The sequence below is a fragment of the Zea mays genome, chromosome 5 (genome assembly GCF_902167145.1).
Source record: "Zea mays cultivar B73 chromosome 5, Zm-B73-REFERENCE-NAM-5.0, whole genome shotgun sequence".
NCBI classification, from domain to species: domain Eukaryota; kingdom Viridiplantae; phylum Streptophyta; class Magnoliopsida; order Poales; family Poaceae; genus Zea; species Zea mays.
Window position 1 is genome coordinate 204,167,668 of NC_050100.1, and position 20,727 is coordinate 204,188,394.

Here is a 20,727-nt window from a genome sequence, read left to right on the forward strand (position 1 = left end):
CACCCCTTCGTCGCCTCCGCCCCCACCGTCTCCCCACGGCACCGTCATAACTCCCACCTCCTCCGTCGCCCTCCTCCGCGGTGCCGCGGAACGGCGCGACACGGCACTCACATCGGCGCTCCACGCCGCCCTCCTCAAGTCCGGCGCGCTCCGTTCCCGGCAGGCACCCCTCGCCGCAGCGAACTCCCTCCTGCATGCCTACCTCCAATGCGGCCTGCTCTCCCGCGCGCTCCGTTTGCTCGACGAAATGCCCCGCCGCGACGCGGCGACCTACGCCCCCCTCATCTCCGCGCACTGTCGCCTCGGCGCTCCCCTGGACGCCCTTCGCGCCTTCCTCGACATGTTGGCCTGGGGTTGCTCCGACGAGGAGGGTGTGGACGACGTCGTCCGCCCCAACGAGTTCACGGCGGCCGCTGTCGTGCAGGCCTGCGGGCTGGCCAGGGACGAGCGGCTGGCGAGGATGGTGCACGGCTACCTCGTGGCAGGCGGCTTCTGCGACGACCCGTTTGTGCTCGGTTCATTGGTCAACATGTACGCCAAGGTTGGGGATGTGGCGAGCGCGCGGAGGCTGCTCCTGGGATTACCCTGCAGGGATGTTGTTTCTTGGACGGCCATCGTATCAGGGTGCGTGCTCAATGCTATGCTCGAAGAGGCCCTCGGGGTTTTCCTCATGATGCTGGAGGACGGCGTCCTCCCCAACAACGTCACGATGCTGAGCGTCATTCAGGCGTGCGCTTTGATGGGCGCCTCGGAATTGTTTGGTCCAGTGCACGCTCTTGTTGTGCTGTTGGAGCTCGAGCATGATGCCTCAGTGGTGAACTCTCTCATCATGATGTATGCGAAAAATGGATTTGTTGAAGAGGCTATCCGGCTTTTCAAGGGTTTCTACCTAAAAACTGGGAGCGTATGCTCTAACGAGGATGTTCTTGCGGCAGTTCTTTATGGTTGCACCATTTCAGGGTCCGTGAAGAACGGGGAGGGGCTCCATGCGCACACCATTAAAATGGGTGCTTTCCCAAGCATCAGCGTTGAGAACTCCCTTATGGGCATGTATGCTAGATTTGAGCAAATCGATGCTGCACTCTTGGTGTTCGAAGGTATGGAGGTTAAGGATATTGTTTCATGGAACACCATCATCTCATGCCTTGCCAAGACTGATCGTGTGAATGAAGCCATGGATATTTTCAGTGTTCTTCATGCTGCTGCTGGTGGTGGGCTTGCGCCTGACTTTGTCACGGTCTTGAGCATGCTGCAGGCTTGCTCCAATGCAGGATTACTTCATCAAGGGCAGATGCTCCATGGATACGTCATGAAATCTGGTTTCGTGTACGATGTTTCAATATGCAATGCTCTCATAAGCATGTATGCTAAGTTAGGAAGAATTGATTTTGCTGAGATGATCTTTGAGCGGATGGATATCAAGGACCTTGTTTCCTGGAATTCAATGATCAATGCTTATGGTATGCATGGCGATGGTCATTCAGCTCTACGGGTTTTCCACCAGTTGAAGGATGCTGGAACACCTGCGCCAAACGCTATCACATTTGTGAGTGTGATATCAGCTTGCAGTCACTCTGGTTTGGTTTCAGAAGGTCACAAGTGCTTTGAAAGCATGGGAAGAGACCACGGCATTGAACCTAGCATGGATCACTATGCCTGCGTAGTTGATCTGCTTGGAAGGTCTGGGAGGTTTGCAGAGGCTGAGCAATTCATCAGGGACATGCCTGTCCGTCCTGATTCAACCATCTGGGGACCTCTTTTAGCTGCTTGCCAGCTTCATGGGAATGTTGATCTTGCAGAAAAAGCTGCCAAAGAATTGTCGGCCTTGGAACCGGAGAGTGACATATGGAGAGTATCCTTGTCAAATACCTATGCCTCGGTTGGGAGATGGAGAGACGCTGCAAAGATTAGGTCTGAAATGAGGAGAGTTGGATTGAGAAAAGAGACTGGGTGGAGTTTTGTAGACGTTGGAGGGGTTGAGGGTTTTAAGTTTGTGTCAGCAGATACAAGGCATCATGATGCTGAAAAAATATATTCAGTATGGCACAGTATGAACAGGCACATGGCAGATCTAGCTGCTGATGTGCATAAACTTAATCCAATTAGTGCAATTTAGTCGATGCACGAGATGTTTATAGATCTAGCTGTTGATGTGTCTAGGTCCAACTAGTGATGAAATGGACCTTTTGTAGTTATGAGCTTATAACTTAAAATTACAGTTGATCCGTTGTTTTGAATGCTGAATATAGTTAACAAGAAGAGTGAATAAACAGAACACACATGGAACTGGAGTAAGCTGCACATATTGCATTGACGCTTGCTTCAATCTTGCTTTGGAATTCTTTGCTTCCTTTCATGTTGAAGGTTGAAGGTTGAAATTATGCTGTGTGCTTAGCAAGTTGATTTTTGGCCTCAATTTGGATCCCGATTAACACACTGAGTGTTAATTGACCTTTGTACGGCTGATGAGATAATCCGGTGTGGAAATGTAGAGAAGTCTTAATGATGTTACTGACACACTAATACATATGAGTTTGTTTAAACCTATCTGATTTTCACCCATAAATTTGTGTATCTTGTGAGCAATCGATAATTATGGTTTCATTCTGTTGAACCTGGCTAAATGAAAATATTTTTATTGGTGTAAATGAAGTTCACCGGATGTTCACACTAAGACGGTCAGACCTATGTTTTGTCGATATGATTCTCATTCCTAAATATCAATTAAAGACAACTCAACATCATGATACATCGTAGAAGGGGGGGAATCCATGAAGCAAATTGACAGCACAAGTGAAATACAGAAAAATTCTCATTGCAATCAGCTTTATTGTTTCTACCACATGAAGATTTTCCATACTGGCTAGATCACTCAACAATCACAAGTATAAGATAACAACCTTTTCCGTGTAGCATGATACAATTAGCTGCCATTTGTTCTTTCTACTTTCGCATCAGGAGAACTACAGTATGAGCAGCTATGCTCCTGTTCTCCCCTAGACTGTCAACTTTCTCGTGCGTCTTGGCCTTGAGATTGACCACAGATGGATCTGCCCCAAGTAGGTCGCACAAATTCGATCGGATTGTCTCCTTGAATGGGCTAATTTTTGGTTTTTGCAAGATCAGCGTAGCATCAAGGTTGCCCAGCTCGTAGCCTGCTTCATGCATCAATTTCACCTGAAATGACATGGCAATCCTAGGAGCTTAAAGTGTTGCATATTGAGACTTCAGGCACTTCAATGCTAAAATAGAAGCAATTGTTTTCTACAAGAGAGAACAGACATGCTCAGTTTAGATGTAAACACCCTGCATATTGTTTGAAGGGGCAACAAACAGTGTGTAATGCTAAATAAGTGACGCAAGACAAATGTCACTAGTCAACGGGTTTATATGCGTATGGGGAAGATTTCTGTCCAACTCAAGTACCAATAGTAAATGTGCGGTCAGAGTTCTATGCACGTGGCCCATGCCTTGTACGAAATCTAAAACGTGGAATACTTTCTGCCCTTGAAGAGAACAAAGGTCAAAACACATTTTGCAGTCAGCAACTCGTGCAAGAACTGCCAAGACATTTTGTGACGTAATAACGACTGAGCATCTAATGGTTCAGGAAAAATTGACCAGCGAAACAGTGAGCAAGCGGGGAATGAACTATGGCGTTTTCAAGGATGTTCTCCGCTCCAAATACCACAAGGCTGTAAGTCTTGTGGTATTTACACATGTTACACTTTGACATAAAATTGTAAGTCTATAACAAAACCAAACCGAGCAGAAAAAATAAGTATAAGCACCATGATATGCTATATGATGTGAAGTTATTCACTCAAAAAAATTATGTGGAATTACGAACGGTTTACCAAATTTTAGGTAATCAATCTATAGTATGCTCTGATAATTAATCCAGAACTTTAAGCAACCGTCCAATTTACACATGATATCAAAATCCTGACATGCTTCATATTAATCATTAATCAGTAGAGATTACCCAACAGTTTTCTGAAACCTCCAAAATTTCTCTGAGACTCTACATTTTGTTGATACCATGCTACTTATACAAAATACCGCAGATCCTAACATGAGAAACAGGACGAAATTGATTGAATCGAATGAACCAGAGATAACGCACTAGAAAGAAGAGAAACTCACAGCTTCCCTCATGAACACCGAAGAATCGGCGCCCTTCCAACGGGGGTCGGAGTCCGGGAAAATCTGGCCGATGTCTGGCAGCCCCAGCGCGCCGAGAATCGCGTCCACCACGCAGTGCAGCAGCACGTCGCCTGCACGGGGCGAAGAAACAAAGTTCCCAAACGCGAGGTCAGAAACGGGACCACGCAGGAACCATAGAGGGCAGTGGCGGCCGCAGGAGCGCGTACCGTCAGAGTGAGCCTCGCAGCCGCGGTCGTGGGGGATGTTGATGCCGCCGATGATGAGCGGGAGGTCGGGCTCCAGGCGGTGGAGGTCGAAGCCGTGGCCCACGCGGAACGGTAGCGCGGGTGGCTTCGGCGCCGCGGTCAACGCGGGCTGGTGCTCCGCCTGGACGGCGGCCGCGGCTGCCGGGGACGGCCTCGGCCGGAGCCGCAGGGATGGCTGGGCGGACGGAGGGCAGGGCCCGGCGCGGATTCGTGGCGCGGTGGAGATGGGGGAGGAAGCCAGGAAGAGGGAGGAGGCGTAGGGCGCGGTGGCCATCGCGCGCCGCTGCTGGTGCTGGCTTGGTGGGCGAGATAGCGCAGTGGCCGAGTATTTTTTGGGATGCTCGGGGGAGAGGAGACCGGGAGAGCGCGAGGACGAGGAGGAACCGAGAAATCCTTGCGTTTTTAGGGCCTGTTTGGTTCACTACCTCAGTTGCCACACTTTGCCTAACTTTTCTACCTAAGGTTAGTTATTCAATTCGAACGACTAACATTAGGCAAAGTGTGACACATTTAGCCACAAACCAAACAGGCCTTTAATGTGCCGGAATTATTTGCGCCAAGGCGAAGTGAGCATCTGGAGTTGGAGATGCGATGGCGTGGCGGCACCCGCAGTCGGAGGAGAAATTCTCAAGCACTCCAGGTGGCTTGCTGCCCGGCTTTGACCGAAATTAGCACGGTGAAAGTAATTTGAAAAGGCCACTTCAAATAACCTACCCACCCTCTACATTAATATGATTGCCTGGCAGATGTCCTACCCAAGCAATTTTCGAAAAAAAAACATACTCACCCTTGGAAACGAACTCGATGCCAGAGTAGCCAGACTGCTGATACAGCGACAAAAAAATGTGGCAAGTACAAACTCGCTGGGCTGCTTTGACATTTCATAAATTCAAATGGTAGTGCTAACGCACAAGTCTCCTTTACATTGTGAATTTATTTTCCTTTTACACGTGGGCAACAACACCTGATGCACTACAGACGTACATAGGAATTGCAAATGTTTGAGGGTTGGTCCACCAAACCAGCCCTGAAGGGGGAAGATAAGCCGCATTTTACAGCGCCATGATCGCCTCAACTCCTCAAATGAAACTTTGCACACATGCTTTCTCAGACGGAGCGCACAAGTTCCGTATCAAGAGGGCCACCAGAAACCAATCAGAAAGCTGAACTCAACAAAGAATGGGAAAGGGAGCAACCGGCATTACCCAGATTCTCCTTTCATCTTCCCATTTCCAAGGACAGCCTTGATCTGAAGCAGCATTTCACGAGCCTAGATGGCCGAGCTTTTGGGGATAGGAAAGGCCAGGAAGGGTGCACGCTTCCTGGCAAAAATTATATGTACACACATCAGGCCGCAGACCAATATCACCTTTCAGAAGCCTACTGCACACGGCTGCACCCTTAGGCTGGCCGCACTCGCAAACGCGAAAAGGTACCGTAAATATTTAGAGTAGACTGAAGCCCTGCACTCGCGAACTCGAAAGTCATCCCTACCGTAAATTTGCTCTTCTCTTACCTCATATCCAGCGTCCTCTCTCTCCTACCCTATTTTCTTCTCTTTCGTGCACGTGGCCAACGGCTCCATCTCCCGCCATGGGACGAGAGAGGGGGGAATATTAAATTGGAAATAAAAATTGTAGTGGTTGGTATAGAGTAGAGATATAGGGTAAATATGGCTGCAGATGATTTTAGTATAGGGTAAAGAATCTCGCTGACCAGGACAGAATATTCCTTTTAGAGTAGAGAAATAAGGTAAAATGAGTGCGGATAGCCTTACACAATCGTCAGCCGAAGGCATGGAGCTAGCGAGAAGCACAAAAGGTGCAAACGCCTCCTTCATCACTCATCGGTGCTACTACGCCAGGGCAGGCACTATCCTCCTGAGGTCTGTCGAACTGAAATTATATGCCGAGAGACCTGGCCACACTACTCGCCTTTAATCCTGGAGTAGTCATGAACTTGTCTGTAGATTGTGGGAACAAAAGAGGCGGCGGGACAGCGAGGAGGGCACACCTTACATGAAAGGCGCGCTCGTCGCTAGAGCTGAACTTCTTGAGCTCCCTAGCCCAGGTCCATCAGAAGCGCTGTATAAGGACAACAACTTCCTCTGTGTCAAAATGCATAGAGCACAATTCAGTTCCTTTTTTTTACGATTGAGAATAAGAGAAATTGCATCCTGATTAGATGATCCAACTATACTGCACGTGCATGCCTAGTTTAGTATACAAATAGTTTCCCAGTGCTGAGGCACTTGGCTAACCTGGCGTACTTTACAGACTAGTTTTTCACTGAAGAGTGAAGACTAACGTTCGGAAGATTAATCTGTGTAACCTGATAAACTGACCACAGATTAATCTTGTGTTTTGTCCCTTAATACAATGTGGAGGGATGAAAACGGTCGGAAACGGTATTTATTCGGTAATCAGTTTTTAGTCGTTTTTCTTTGGTTGCGAATAAATAGGATATAGAATCTACAATACAAAATTGCATTCTTGTTTTTAACATCCAGCTTGTAAAGATTCATAAAAGGTAAACCTAAAATTCATTCTATATTTTCTCAAATAATATATATAAACTTCGGTATGGATTCGGAAACAAATTCGGTAATTTTTTTAACGTTTTGTGTTGTAGGGAGCAAATAATACATAAAACAATTTATGTAATATTTTATTCATATTTGTACTAATGTGCTTGATAACATAAGAAAAGATCAACATTAGATTTTATGCATATCTATTTTAAAATATTAAATTTGTTCTAACAGTTCGGATTACCACTTTCATCCCTTTGTGGGTGTCAGGAGATAAGAGTCTATGCTATAAGATAGTGGTTCGGACTTCAGGCCTGCTCTGCTGAGTACTGGCATCACGAATTGGCAAGACCTGCTTAGAAGGACCAATTAAGATCATGAATGGTTCGAGAACGCAAACTACACAAAACACGTGTAGCTTCTTTACATGCTGACCGAATGGGATTTTTCAAAGTGGCTACCCCCAACGTATACACACAGCAAAAATGGCATAACATCATGGATAACATAGTTCTGGATACTAATATTTTAAGGAAGGTAAAGGAAACCTCTACAAGAGGACAAATACCATAGAGAAATGATGCAAACAGCAAAACACTGAAACATGAACCAGAGTACCAGACACCTAAAGAAAACATTGCAATTACTAGTGGGTCGAAATACACAATCATCAATTAGTGGCAAACAATTTAGTAGAGGCATAATCTGAGGGCATGTTTGAACTACTTACTTGATCTTCAAAATCAGGACTGGTTAAATTGATGGAGAGATTCCTCATCAACAACAGTGCCTGATGATAAACAGACAGAGAGTTAACACAGGCAGAGTTCCGAACCATAACTCTGAGGAAATGATGAATTCAGCGTGCCACCTATTGGTTTCAATACAGAATGAAAAATGATGACTATTCAGTCACAATGCTTGAATGAGGAGAGCTTAACTACTACCAGGCATCATACATAATAAAGACTAGCATAAATTGTTTATGTTGTGTTGTTGTAACTATGAAATTGACAAAAGCCATTATTTTGGAGGACAAATGGTGCAAATGTTACTGCTGACTAGTTAGAACATGCTTATGATTATGAATAGAAAAGGGAAATAAGGCAAATCCATGACTGACATACCGTCTCAACGTCAATTGGATTCATCTCCTTAAGTTTCTGCAGATGACCACTTGTACTTGGATCGAAAACACTACCTAAGAAGCTGTACACTCCCGCAAAATCTGGCATAACTATATCAAACATTGGAAAGACATAATTGAAATGTCAAGAATGTAAATATGAATTAGATAAGCTAGCAATTCATTCAAGACATAGATTCAATATTGAAAACAGTAAAATATTTGAAAAAGAAACAGTACAAAGAAATGGATTGTGCTGTTTTGTGTTACACCGTTTCTCTGTATGTTAAGCATCATCAAGAGAATATTGGAGGTTCGGTTCATTCTAAAAGAAGGGGCCAGCGGATTTGAGATTGAAGCTTACAAATTCACAAGAAAAGATGCACAGGAGGATGGTTAAGACATAATTCTTAGAAATAGTAGAGATGGACAGAATCGGAGTAAGTATTTTGCACTACAAGATGATTATCAGAAATATCATGAGGTACTGACGGCGGAGTGACGGAATTTGATTTATTGGATCATTTGTTTCACCAGGTTGCCAAGTTCTTGGAAGGCCTTCAGTACTACTTGAGCAAAAATTGTTTGAACCTGGTGTTCCAGCACCTAAATCTTCTGGGTGAAAGATAAGAATTAACAGATGAATATTCCAATAAAACCTTTTGACAGAAGAAGCACAAATACAAACCTTTCACCATTGATGAAGCAACAGCTTGTGGGATGGAACTATGAGCCCATGAAGAAACAGGCACGTTCATGCCAGAGTTCCTATGGATGGAAGATGAATCTGTTTTGAGGTCATAGTTTGGTTCACTTCAGAATACAATAAACAGAATCAAAACAAGCAAGAGAACTCTTAAAAGAAAGAAATCTACTGCTCTATCATTGACAGATATCTTTTAGTCTATAGCCCTACCTAGGGGGAACTCACACTCGCTAGAAGGCAAAAGCACTTGAAACAGTAGTGAGGTAAGAAATCAAACTACTCGCTTATTCTCAATATGCCTGCTCTTCGAATTCAAAACTCCTCAGCTATACCCCTTTCTACATATGTATATATGAAAAAGACAGCAGCTATACAAAGCTTTATCTCGCCACTTGATAACTCGTTTGCTTCTGGCTGTCTTACTGGATTTCATCTATCCTTAGCTTACTGGCCTAAGATGTATATGCTTGGAATATTCGTAATCTCCCTCGTGGTTACGTTTTATTATCTTAGAAGGAGTTGCAACCTACAAGGCCTATAACGCCGTATCAGATCTTTCCATTGCCCTATGGTCACTTGCTTAAAAACTGAAAAGAGACAGACTAAAAAAGAGACTGAACTTCACTTAGGCTTTCTCGCAAGCTTATTAGAGCATTGAATTGACCTCTACTAATCAATGAGTAAGATGGCTTGGATTCTACTAAATCCAAATCCAAATAAAAAGAATGCTGGCTAGGGTGACGCTCGTGCTTCTTTCGAGTAAGGCAAACGTCAGGGAGAGGACATTAGAGCAACTATTTGATATACAAAGTGTTGGGGGCCTTCGTCTTCCGAAGGTTCTCAAAAACAAGATTTAACAATATTTCCCGAGTATTATATATGAACAGGTACCTTCGGACTCGGATCAGAACCACACAGAGTGAGAAGCAGGAACAACACGAAGGTTGACACAGCGCCGAAGCTACGAGCAAGGGAGCTTCGGCATGACGGCAGAAAAGGGAACCGACTTAAAAGCGAAAAGGCTATTTAGACCTCGGTGGATTACTTTAGAGTCACTAGCAAATGTAAAGGGCATGAATGTAATTTCATATGGGCTGCGTCCCGTGTCTATAAATAGACCGTACTGTTCACGCTGACTTGGCATTTGCTTTTTACGTCACGCTTGTACCTTTGTCTTCTGTCAAGTCGAAGGTACTAAATGTAATTCGATATTGTCCTTATATTCATTAACAATTATATAAAGAAAAATATATATAATAATGTTATATGATTCTTCACATTGTTTCTTATGCTTTGCATGCTTCGTTTGCTGTTAATGTGTGTACATATATGTATATTGAGATGATGAAGGTATGTCCTTCATGACCTTCGTCCAAAGATCATTATATCCTTGGGGAAATAATGCTTCGAAGGACGAAAGTCATTAACAAATAACATGTTTCTGTGTTGCCTTATTCTCAAATTATAGCATTTGAGAGCAAGTCCCCAACATTGGCGCCCACCTCCGGTGAACCCTTTTCGACCACCTTCGGCAAACACCGACCTTGGTCATGCCGCCAAATAAAGCTTCAGCGCCAGGGGCTGCAGCACTACAGCCACTGGATCCAAACCAGGAGACCCTTTCCCTCCGAGAGGCCCGAATCCAGAAGAGGAAAGCCTCCAGTCCAACACTCCAAGAGAAGGAGTTGGACCAAGAAATCAGAAACATGGAGATACTTCATCAGCAAGTACAAAGGAAGAAGGAGAAGATGACCCGACTAGCTGATCTTCAAAGGCAGATTGACGAAGCCACTGAAGAAGTACGCCATCTTGCTCAAGACGAACAAGAACGAAGGCCCCAACATAGGGAGCTTCACCAAGAAGGCTTCTTCAACGAGGATGGATGGTATGATGATTTCCATCATGGAAATTTTGCTTTTGATGATGCTTCTCCTCTGTCAGCAGAACTGCAGGCTACCTCATGACCCCCATCATACAAGCCACCTCAGCTCCCCATGTATGATGGGCACTCAGATCCGAAGCAGTTTTTGATGAGCTACGAAGCAACCATATCTTCATATGGGGGCAATACCGCAGTCATGGCGAAATCTTTTGTCATGGCAGTAAAAAATGTTGCGAAACCTGGTACTCCTCTCTTCGGCCAGGAACAATCACATTATGGCAGAAACTGAAGGACATGCTGATCACCAGTTTCCAAGGGTTTCAGACGAAGCCGGTTACTGCTCAAGTTTTGTTCCAGTGCATGCAAGACCACGAAGAATACCTCCAGGCGTATTTCCGAAGATATTGCGTCTGAGGGCACAAGCGCCAACTGTGCCCAATGAAATTGTCATTGAGGCCATGATTAAAGGGCTTCGGCCAGGGCCTACGGCCCAATACTTCGCCAGAAAACCCCCTCAGACCCTGGAAAAGTTGCTTCAGAAGATGGATGAGTATATCCGAGCCGATAATGACTTTCGTCAAAGAAGGGAAGAAGCCTACAGGTTCTCTGAGATGACCAGGGGCTTCGGAGGAAGAATCCACCCAAGGCATGTTAGGTCAATTCACTCCACCCAGAGTGATGACAGAGGAAGTCAGCTGCAGAAGTCACAATATACTTCACAATCTTCGGGGCAACAACAAAGCTCTTTCCGACCGCCAGTTCCAAGAGGCAAAGGCGCCAGGGGCTTCGGAGGAAGGTTTGGGGATCAGTCAAGAAAGATTTATTGCTTATTCTGTGGTGAGGACAAGGGCCATACTACAAGGATGTGCCATGTCACCATTCAGAAACAAAAGGAAATAACAGAAGCTGCAGCTCAGCAGAACCAGCCAAAGCAGGTCATGCACACCGCTTCGTATCACTCACCCTACATACCAGAGTATGTGGGTAACCATCCTACAGCTTCTGTTGCTTCGGCTAGCTAGCCACAGGCGTCTTGGCCACAGCCTCCACCTCCGCCACCACTACAACCTGCATATTCACGAGGCCAGCAGCCAGAAGGGAGCCAACAGACCCATCAACAGCGAGATTTCAGGGAGGAGTCTGAAGCTCGCACAGTCAACAGTACTGTGCCAGAGTCGAAACACATCTATTGAGAGATATCCTACCCTTGAAACAGTTTTACATTCATTGTCATTTTCATCTTTAATAAGGAACAATTATTGTAAACTTAGTTTTCTTGCCATTTCCAATTTCTTATAATAGCTTCGTTCTTGCCATAGTGAAATATATCTTCTCCACAGACTCACGAAGTTCAGAAATTGCTGAAGCTCAAAAGTCGTTCCTAAGGAACGCAGCGCAAGTTTCACCGAAACTACAAAAAGTCGTTCCCAAGGAACGCAGCGTAAGTTTCACCGAAGCTACAAAAAGTCGTTCCTAAGGGAGCGCAGCGTAAGTTTTCTGTTCAAAAGTCGTTCCAAAGGGAATGCAGAACCAAATACCGCCGAAATATAAGGCGAAGCGCGAAAAGTTAACGTGAATACCGCCGAAATATAAGGCGAAGAAGTTCAAAAGACGTTCCTAAGGGGATGCAGAACTTACAGCGAAAAGTCAGCGCTGATACACCGAAAAATAAGCGGTGAAGCCGAAAAATAAACGGCAAACAGATTGTGTATTCCACTATGGCGGTGTGAGTGTGACTTCGGCATAAACATCATTTCGCATAACATAACATCATCACATCATTTCGCATAACATAACATCATACATCATATTGCATCAATGTCACAAGAAGGGGATACAATGTTGATCTTCGGAGAATGTTTCGAAGAAGTAAAATTGTGCTAAGGCACAAAATAAGTTTTGAAGAAGTACAACTTCATCAGCTCTGATATGGAAGAAGAAATCTATTGTTTACGAAGCATTAATATTTTTACGAAGCTTGGATGTTCTTTACGAAGTATGGGTATTCCCACGAGATATAAATTTTTTTTTCACGAAGCATGAAAAGAAGGGAAAGTGTTTTTTCGCCGAAGGCTCAAAAACGTTATGTATGTAAAGTTTCATGCATCGTAAAGAATCGAACTACAAACAATTTACATATTACATTCAAAAATTATAAACAACAAATATTACAAACTTAGTTCAGCAAATGTTACATTAATATTTTAGAAATGTTTTTACAATAGCAGCTACACTTCCTTCAAAACTTTTTCAGCAGCTTCGTTTAGTAGCTTGGCAACAACTTCGTCGATAATAGCTTCGGCCATGTTAATAATTTCTTCTTCCTTCTTTGTTTCTGGGTTGGCCAGTGGGTCGAGTGGCTCTGGTGGAGGAGAAAGTTTAGCTGCGGTACAAAACATCAGTTAGTTCGAAGTCACAAAAAACTAAAAGACAAAGCTAAAAGCCATTAAGTAATACCTATTCGTTTTTCGAGTGCTGCTGCTCTTTCTGCCTCTTTTGCTGCTTCTCGAGCGTCATGAAGATCTTTTTCTCTTTTCTTTATTATTTCATGAGCCATTTTTCGGCCGCCATTTTCCCAGATATCAGTGAAAATTTTTCCGCCTATTAGACTTGCTTCGGTCGAGGGGTCCTTCGTGACGTCCACGGAGAAGGCAGCTTCGGCCTGGGCCAAGGTTTTAATGTGATCACAATCCGCCTTCTCCAAGACGGTCGCAATTCCTCTTGCGCCAGAAAATGCGCAAACATCCCCACGATCACTTAAGATTTCTTCAAAAGATTCAGCTTCATTACTGATCCATTCGATAACGCCTTCGGGGTCGCCTCGTATAAAGTTGTCTTCGCTCGAATACGCGCCCACGTTAGCAAAGCTAGTCTTTATTTTCTTCACACACTCCACAGATTTCTCAAAACATCTTTCTTTGGAGGAGCGAAGCTCTGCAACTGTTTTTTCTAAATAATTCTTCCAGTATTCACTGGCATCTCGATCAGCTTCAGCGACAGCACACTTTAAGTTGGCTCCAGCCAGTTGTCTTCGAAGGTCTTCAATCTCATTCTTTTGAATTTCAGTTTGAGCCTTTAAGTTAGCTTCATCCTCCTTTACTTTGTCCACCAATGTAAGTAGAATTTTGTCTTTTTCCGTGGCTTCGTTCCTCAGCTTGATAACCTCTGTTTGAAGGTTGTTGAGAGCAATAGTGCAGCTCTCGTCTTCAGCATTCTTTTGCGCTCTTAAAGCGTTGCTAAGTATTAGGCCCTACAAGAAAAAATAAATGAATTAACATATAAAAGACTCCATTACAGAATATATAAATTTCAAAATTTACAACTTTTTATACCTTCAGACTATTATATGCAAGGCTATCTGCAAGATCATCTTTCGTCATGGCGCAAAGGCCAGCTTCAAGCTTCGGGAAACCCATGCTTCGGGCCATCTCCCGGCAGACGGGTAATTCTTTGTTGTCCGGGAGACAATACAAGAAATCATCTTCATCCATACCGTTAAACACTAAGGCCCCCTTTGGATACTTCAGTTCCCGAGCATAGTGTTTGGCTTCAAAAATTTCTTCTTTGGATAATTTCTTTCCCGCAGCATGTCGAATGATATAATCAAGATCCTCGGAGGATGCTTCGGGGGTAAGAGATTCGGCTTCTTTGGCCGCACTTTTTTCAAAAACTATATTAGTATCTGGAATCATTTCTTTGGCCCCTTGTTCGGTTGTTGCAAGCTTCGTCTCAACAGGCACTTTGGGCCCTGCCTCGGCTTCATCCTGGTTTTTTATAGCTTCGACTTCTATTTGCTCAGAACCAGCTTTGTGTTGCGTTTTGTCAGCTCCGGCAGTTTTCTTCGTGGAAGAAGGGCGTTTTGAATCCAGTGTGTCTAAAATATCTAAAACATTCACCATCCTTTTCCTTCTAGGGGTTGTGGCAGAACTTTTTTCTGCCGTCAGCACTGTTGCTTCTGTCGAAGGACTCAGAACCCCCGACATCTTTGTTGCTCTTTCAGTTTTTGACCTTTCGGTCTTATCTTCGGCAACCTTTGTTAAAATCACCTTACTCGAAGGACCCTTCGGCACTGCAGCCGGCTTTTCAATCTTCTGTGTGGGAGGGGCAGGTTCCTTCGGCTCAGTAGCTGAAGATGTCTCCCCACCAAATTCAGGCATTACGGCCGGTTCAATGTAGCGTGGTCGGTGGGTAAGGACCTTCAATTTTTTACCCTTCGGTGCAGGCTCGCTCGGAGCAGCCGAAGCAGCAACCTTTTCAGAGGATACACCCTTTCTTTTCTGCCCCCGTGGTGGGTAGCGATAGTCAGGGTACACAAATCCAATAGCATCAAAAACCCTATTTAATCTTTTCTTTTTTCGGCTCCCGAAAGCTGCAGATAGTGCATTATCTTCGGACTTGGAATATGCTCCAAGTAATTCATCACTAGTATTTTCAATACACTTCAGCCAGTCATCATCTGGTTCGACAAATTTGTCCTCAAACCTGAAGGTGTACTTCAGTCGAACTAGGCCGCCCTCGCTAGGGTTAGTGATGGTGTCCTTCGGCATTTCCCAGCTGTCTACAAGTGGCCATATTCTGTAGGCTATATGCTCTTGAAGCAAGTCCCTTGTCCCAACAAAAGAGCAAATTGTGCTGAAAGCCCTTCGGCATGCTTCGACTGCCTCGTCAATTTCAACCTTCGGCTTCCGGAGGCCGAAGTGGGACCAAATGGGGCGCATGATGATCTCTTTAATGTCTTCTCTCGCCTTTAAATCATTCTTTACATAGAACCATTCTTTCATCCAGTCTCCGGGCCACCTCTTCCGGAATGTTGGCACTGGGTAGCTTACGCCGGAGCGAGCAACAAAGCTGTAGCAGCCGAAATTGTTGTGATATTGTTCTTTACCCCAGGCCTTCGTCTCATACGAGAGCTCATGCATACTGCAAAAACATCTTGCGCTTGGCTCCAGACCTTGACTTCTCACAGCCCAGACGAAAATCCCCATTCTAATAATTGCTTCGGGAGTAATCTGATGAAGGTAGATCTGGTATGTACTCAAAACTTCAACCACAAATCTACTCAACGGGAACCGAAGTCCAGCTTTGAAGAAGCTTCGGAAGATCACAACTTCGTCTTCTTCGGGAGCAGGAGCGGCCCTGTCTATGTCAGCCCTCACGATAGACATATCTCGAAAATACCTTCCTCTCATATTATCTAGATGACTCTGTTTGATAGTTGATTTCCCGAAGACTGTATGACTTGGTCGCCAGGGCCGATCTTCAGAGTCTTCGCCTCCACTCTCCATATCATAGCTGTCGCTATCATCAGTATCTTCAGACAAGCCTTCCAGTATCTCTTTAGTGATCTTCTCTGTATTTGTTTTTGCGATTGATTCAACAAACCCAGCAATCTTCTCCTCAAGAAGCTTTTCCTCTTCAGTTAGCTTCGTCTCAGCAACTGCCTTCTTGTCTTGAGACATCTTCTCTTCGGAAATGACGAAAATGTGTCCTACAAACCAAAGCTCAAAAGTTTGAGAGCTATCAAGCGCTAGTAAGCAAAAGTTGTAAAATTGAGGAAATAAGGCAAATGGCACAAGCAGTGTGTCAAGTGCAGTCGGTGTGATTTCCTATTTATACGCCCAGTGCGCTCCAAGTTGGAGGGCCCCGTCTGTCATTGGCTGTTGCTATTCTAGCAAAGGGAAGGTGTTTTTTCGGACCTTCGGCTTAGAGTCTTCGTCCATGTCGCAATCTGAATTTGTCATTCTAACAAATTAATATCGCGAGGGGCTACTGTTGGGGGCCTTCGTCTTCCGAAGGTCATCAAAAACATGATTTAACAATATTTCCCGAGTATTATATATGAACAGGTACCTTCGGACTCGGATCAGAACCACACAGAGTGAGAAGCAGGAACAACACGAAGGTTGACACAGCGCTGAAGCTACGCGCAAGGGAGCTTCGGCATGACGACAGAAAAGGGAACCGACTTAAAAGGAAAAAGGCTATTTAGACCTCGGTGGATTACCTTAGAGTCACTAGCAAATGTAAAGGGCATGAATGTAATTTCACATGGGTTGCGTCCCGTGTCTATAAATAGATGAACAGTACTCCCGTACTGTTCACGCTAACTTGGCATTTGTTTTTTGCGTCACGCTTGTACCTTTGTCTTCTGTCAAGTCGAAGGTACTAAATGTAATTCGATATTGTCCTTATATTCATTAACAATTATATAATGAAAAATATATATAATAATGTTATATGATTCTTCACATTGTTTCTTATGCTTTGCATGCTTCGTTTGCTGTTAATGTGTGTACATATATGTATATTGAGATGATGAAGGTATGTCCTTCATGACCTTCGTCCGAAAATCATTATATCCTTGGGGAAATAATGCTTCGAAGGACGAAAGTCATTAACAAATAACCTGTTTCTGTGTTGCCTTGTTCTCAATTTATAGCATTTGAGAGCAAGTCCCCAACACAAAGGGTGCTGGTGAATTTGATGCTCCACAGCGCATGACATGGATATATATGATCATTATTTTTATGCCTTCTGAGGATATGAAGTCTCACCATTCTTGGAAGCCTTCTGAGGATATGGATGGGCAGCTTTTCGCTTTGGTCGTGGAGGTGGGACATGTTCGCTGGTTCCATTTTTCTGAACCTTCAAAAGGTACTTCTGTGCATGGCTCCTAATCTACAACAGCAAATCAAAGTACCAAAAGAAATTTGTTCTAAGATGATATAATTGATAATGAACAGATAGGAGTTTATGCAACGATGAAAAATGTAGGACCAGGAAATGAGTTATCCAAATGGATTGCTATTTCTAATGTTGTAATGCAGAGAAAAAGAACACAACCAGGGCAAATCCCTCAGCTCTTTGTTAACCACCATCCGTAGGTAACAAATTGAATATTTGATGGATTATTTCACTTGATTTGTTGGTGCATATGCTAAATAGTTTGATTATCAGGCTTCTTATAAAGTTAAACAACTTATAGTTCCATTTACAATAGGAATACCTGGATGACAGTCTTGGAGCCAACAAAAGCCTCTATCTTCTTCCAGTCACGATCAAAGCTAAAAAGAAAAGAAACATAGTTTACACATGAATATTACATGCAAGATATGGTCTTATATTTCACTAAATTTTTGGGACATGTGTATGGATTCAAGAACAGTAAATGTGGTGTTCTTGTGGCAACAAGGGACGCTATCGTCACAATCATACACCGGAAAAAGTTGTGCAGAGACTATGGGAGTTTGGGACCAAGAGTGGTATCACGCACAACAAATCATGATGCTCAAAGACGTCAATAAATTCAGGTGTCCAATCATGACCAAGTTAATGCTTGCAATCAAAATACTATGGAACAGATAGATAATAAGAGAAGGCAGAATGCTACTAACAACCCATGCGTGTAAGAGTGCATTCTGAAAGGCCATCGGCAAAGCATGTGCTGACAAAGATGCATGGCGCCTTTTCAACTGGACGGAGATGGATGAATTTTGGATCCTGATTAACTTGTGTCGGTAGACTAATTGCAAGAACACATGCTTTGCTGGCTTACAGAATCTAGTGTGTGCCCTACCCAGCCAAATGACACAACCAGTTGAGCAAAGAGCACTAGAGTCTTCATCAGTTGAAGTTCCAATATCTGCAATTGGATGCTTCCTATTTGTCATACATATTCTTCTTGTGAACCAGTGAACCACAGTAGCCCAAACGCCCAATACATCTTATTTTCGTATGTTCCACATAAAAAAACCGAAAACACTTAAATGAATCAAGTCCTAGTTGAATCCTAAACCTAAAAAGACTGCCTGATGTAGTACCAGTAAAGCAAAGGGTCAGCACAATTTCTTCATCAATTCAAATTCCAAATTCTGCAAATTGGATTCATCCTATTTCACATGTACTCGGTACTTCATATTCAGCTTGTGAATCACAGTAGCTGAACTGCCCGAACACATAATTTGTTTCCCTATGTTGGACCTAAAAATGACAGGGAAACCTTCGACTAATTATAAAGTTCTAAATTGAAATCATAAAAAAGAAATTGAGTTACAAAAAATGATAGTAAAATTCAAATAAGTAACAAACAGATGCACCGACTAATTATTACGACTGCTCCATATCTTTAGAAAAAATGCTCAAGACATTAAAAAGTAAAAATCCACGACGACATAATTAACGTATCAAAAAGACAGAAAACATCTAGTCTTCTAGCGAGAATACACCACAAAGTCCGGCGCTTCAGGCCTGTGAACCGCAAAGCGAGCATCAACCAAAATAAAATGGAATCCAAGTCAGGGGGTCGCGTCTGCTTACAGCTGCAGGGCCTCGAGGAACTTGTCGTGCTCCTGCTCCGTCCAGCTCTCCCGGGACTTGGTGATTGTGTACGGCTTCCGCACCTTCTTGCTCACTTCCTCCCCCGACCCGGCCGCGTCGGACTGGGCCTGCGGCGGCGGCGCGCTGGCGGAGACCATCGAGAGGCGTAGCGGAGGGGATCCCAACGTGCGGCTATGGCCGCTTCGTGTCGTCCGCTCGCGTGGAGGTGGAGGAGGGATCCAGATTCAGTGCCTTAGCCAAGGTAAGGCACCACGTACCTTGCCCCTCCGTATCTGCCCTCCAACAACGATCCAATGGCTCCTGTCGTGTGTAGGCAAAACAACAGAGGAGACTCCAATTAATACCAAGCCAGGACGCGGTCCTCACTCGCAGCGCGCGCAGGCACACGTTTTGCCGCATTTCGCGCGCTTGTTCTTGCCTGCCGCGCGGGAGCCCTGTGCCGCGCCGCCCGAGAGCCCTGTGCGCCGCCGTCCTGGTACCCCTGCGCGCTCCTCGACCCGGTGCTGCGCGTCGTCGATCCAGTAGCCCAACCCTCCGATTTCAGTAAGCTTCCCTTTCTCTTCACTGAATGCTTACCAATTTGAGATTTGAGATTTCAGTAAGCTTCCCTTTCTCTTCATGTGCCATAGTTTTTTCTGTAGCATGTCATGCATTCCATGTGCCATAGATTTCAATAAACTCCGGATTAAGGGAATGGTAGAATTTGGCAAGGGGACACCTCAAATTGGTTTGAGGTTCAAAACTCCAGATGAGGCTTGGCAGTTTTGGGTGGCATATGGGGGCATACAGGCTTTGATGTGAGGAAAAGATACTCAAATGTCAGCAGTTATGATGGTAAGGTTACTTCATGCAGATTTGTTTGTTCTAATGAGGGCCACCGAAGAAAAGGGCAAACTGATCATGTGACCAAGTGTTTTAGAGCTGAAACAAGAACGGGCTGCACATCCCGAATGACTCTCACATTGGATCGAGGGGCAGAAAACTATGAAGTTACTGATGTTATGCTTGAACACAACTACAAGCTTCACTTGCCAGAAACCCGCCACTTGATGGCATCACAGAGGAAAATTTCAGAAGTGCAAGCCTTTGAAATTGAAACTGCAGATGATTCTGGAATCAGGCCAAAAGCTGCACATGATTTGGCTTGCCGTCAAGTAGGTGGACCACTTAATCTTAGCTACACTTGTCGTGATAGGAAAAATTATTTACAAAGCAAACGGCAGAGGGAGTTGGCTTTTGGGCAAGCCGGAAGCATGCTGAAATATTTTCATGACAAAATTTCAGAGAATCCATCATTCCAATATGCTTTGCAAGTGGATTGTGAGGAGCACATAACCAACATATTTTGGGTTGATGCAAAAATGATTCTAGACTATGCACATTTCGGTGATGTTGTCACATTTGACACTACTTTTGGCACAAATAAAGAATATAGGCCATTTGGTGTTTTTCTTGGGCTCAATCAGTTTAGAGAAACCACTATTTTTGGTGCTGCAATTCTCTTTGATGAAACAGAAGCCTCATTTACATGGCTCTTTGAGACCTTTCTAGCTGCCCATAATTATAGGCAACCTAGAACTATTTATACTGATCAAGATGCAGCAATGGGAAAGGCTATACCCAATGTGTTCACGGAATCATATCATGGATTGTGCACCTTTCACATCATGCAAAATGCTGTCAAACACTTATCTCCAGTGAAGGGCCAAGAGAAAGAATCTCATATTCTCTCTG

The 20,727-nt window shown here is 44.2% G+C and overlaps 3 protein-coding genes across 36 annotated transcripts; 1 reads left to right on the forward strand and 2 right to left on the reverse strand.

Annotated features, from left to right (window-relative positions):
* The first annotated feature begins 132 nt into the window (after positions 1-132).
* Positions 133-2,116, forward strand: LOC127752396 (pentatricopeptide repeat-containing protein). The gene has a single exon (NM_001414427.1). The coding sequence runs from the start codon at positions 248-250 to the stop codon at positions 2,114-2,116; it is 1,869 nt and encodes a 622-aa protein (NP_001401356.1). The 5' UTR covers positions 133-247.
* Positions 2,117-2,794: 678 nt separating this feature from the next.
* Positions 2,795-4,816, reverse strand: LOC100276918 (methyl erythritol cyclodiphosphate synthase2). Its single transcript, NM_001150613.2, has 3 exons — positions 4,374-4,816; positions 4,147-4,277; positions 2,795-3,177 (listed from the first exon to the last, which is right to left on the reverse strand). Exons 1-3 carry the CDS (start codon positions 4,684-4,686, stop codon positions 2,944-2,946), a joined length of 678 nt encoding a protein of 225 aa, NP_001144085.1. The 5' UTR covers positions 4,687-4,816; the 3' UTR covers positions 2,795-2,943.
* A 442-nt stretch (positions 4,817-5,258) lies between these two features.
* Positions 5,259-19,299, reverse strand: LOC100280329 (uncharacterized). 34 transcript variants are annotated; one of them, XR_004858190.1, is made up of 11 exons: positions 18,973-19,299; positions 17,663-17,720; positions 17,211-17,334; positions 8,757-8,855; positions 8,561-8,680; positions 8,070-8,179; positions 7,673-7,732; positions 7,187-7,294; positions 6,426-6,496; positions 6,190-6,329; positions 5,259-5,734 (listed from the first exon to the last, which is right to left on the reverse strand). XR_004858190.1 is itself a non-coding variant. In XM_035967977.1 (10 exons), the coding sequence occupies exons 1-9, from the start codon at positions 19,128-19,130 to the stop codon at positions 6,427-6,429; spliced, it is 882 nt and encodes a 293-aa protein (XP_035823870.1). In that variant the 5' UTR covers positions 19,131-19,299; the 3' UTR covers positions 5,259-6,329; position 6,426. The 34 variants fall into 34 exon arrangements, 9 of the variants coding, with proteins under 9 accessions (XP_035823870.1, XP_008643549.1, XP_020408898.1 ...); XR_004858187.1 differs by having other exon boundaries at positions 6,426-6,519; XR_004858188.1 differs by having other exon boundaries at positions 6,190-6,354; positions 6,426-6,519.
* Positions 19,300-20,727: the final 1,428 nt, after the last annotated feature.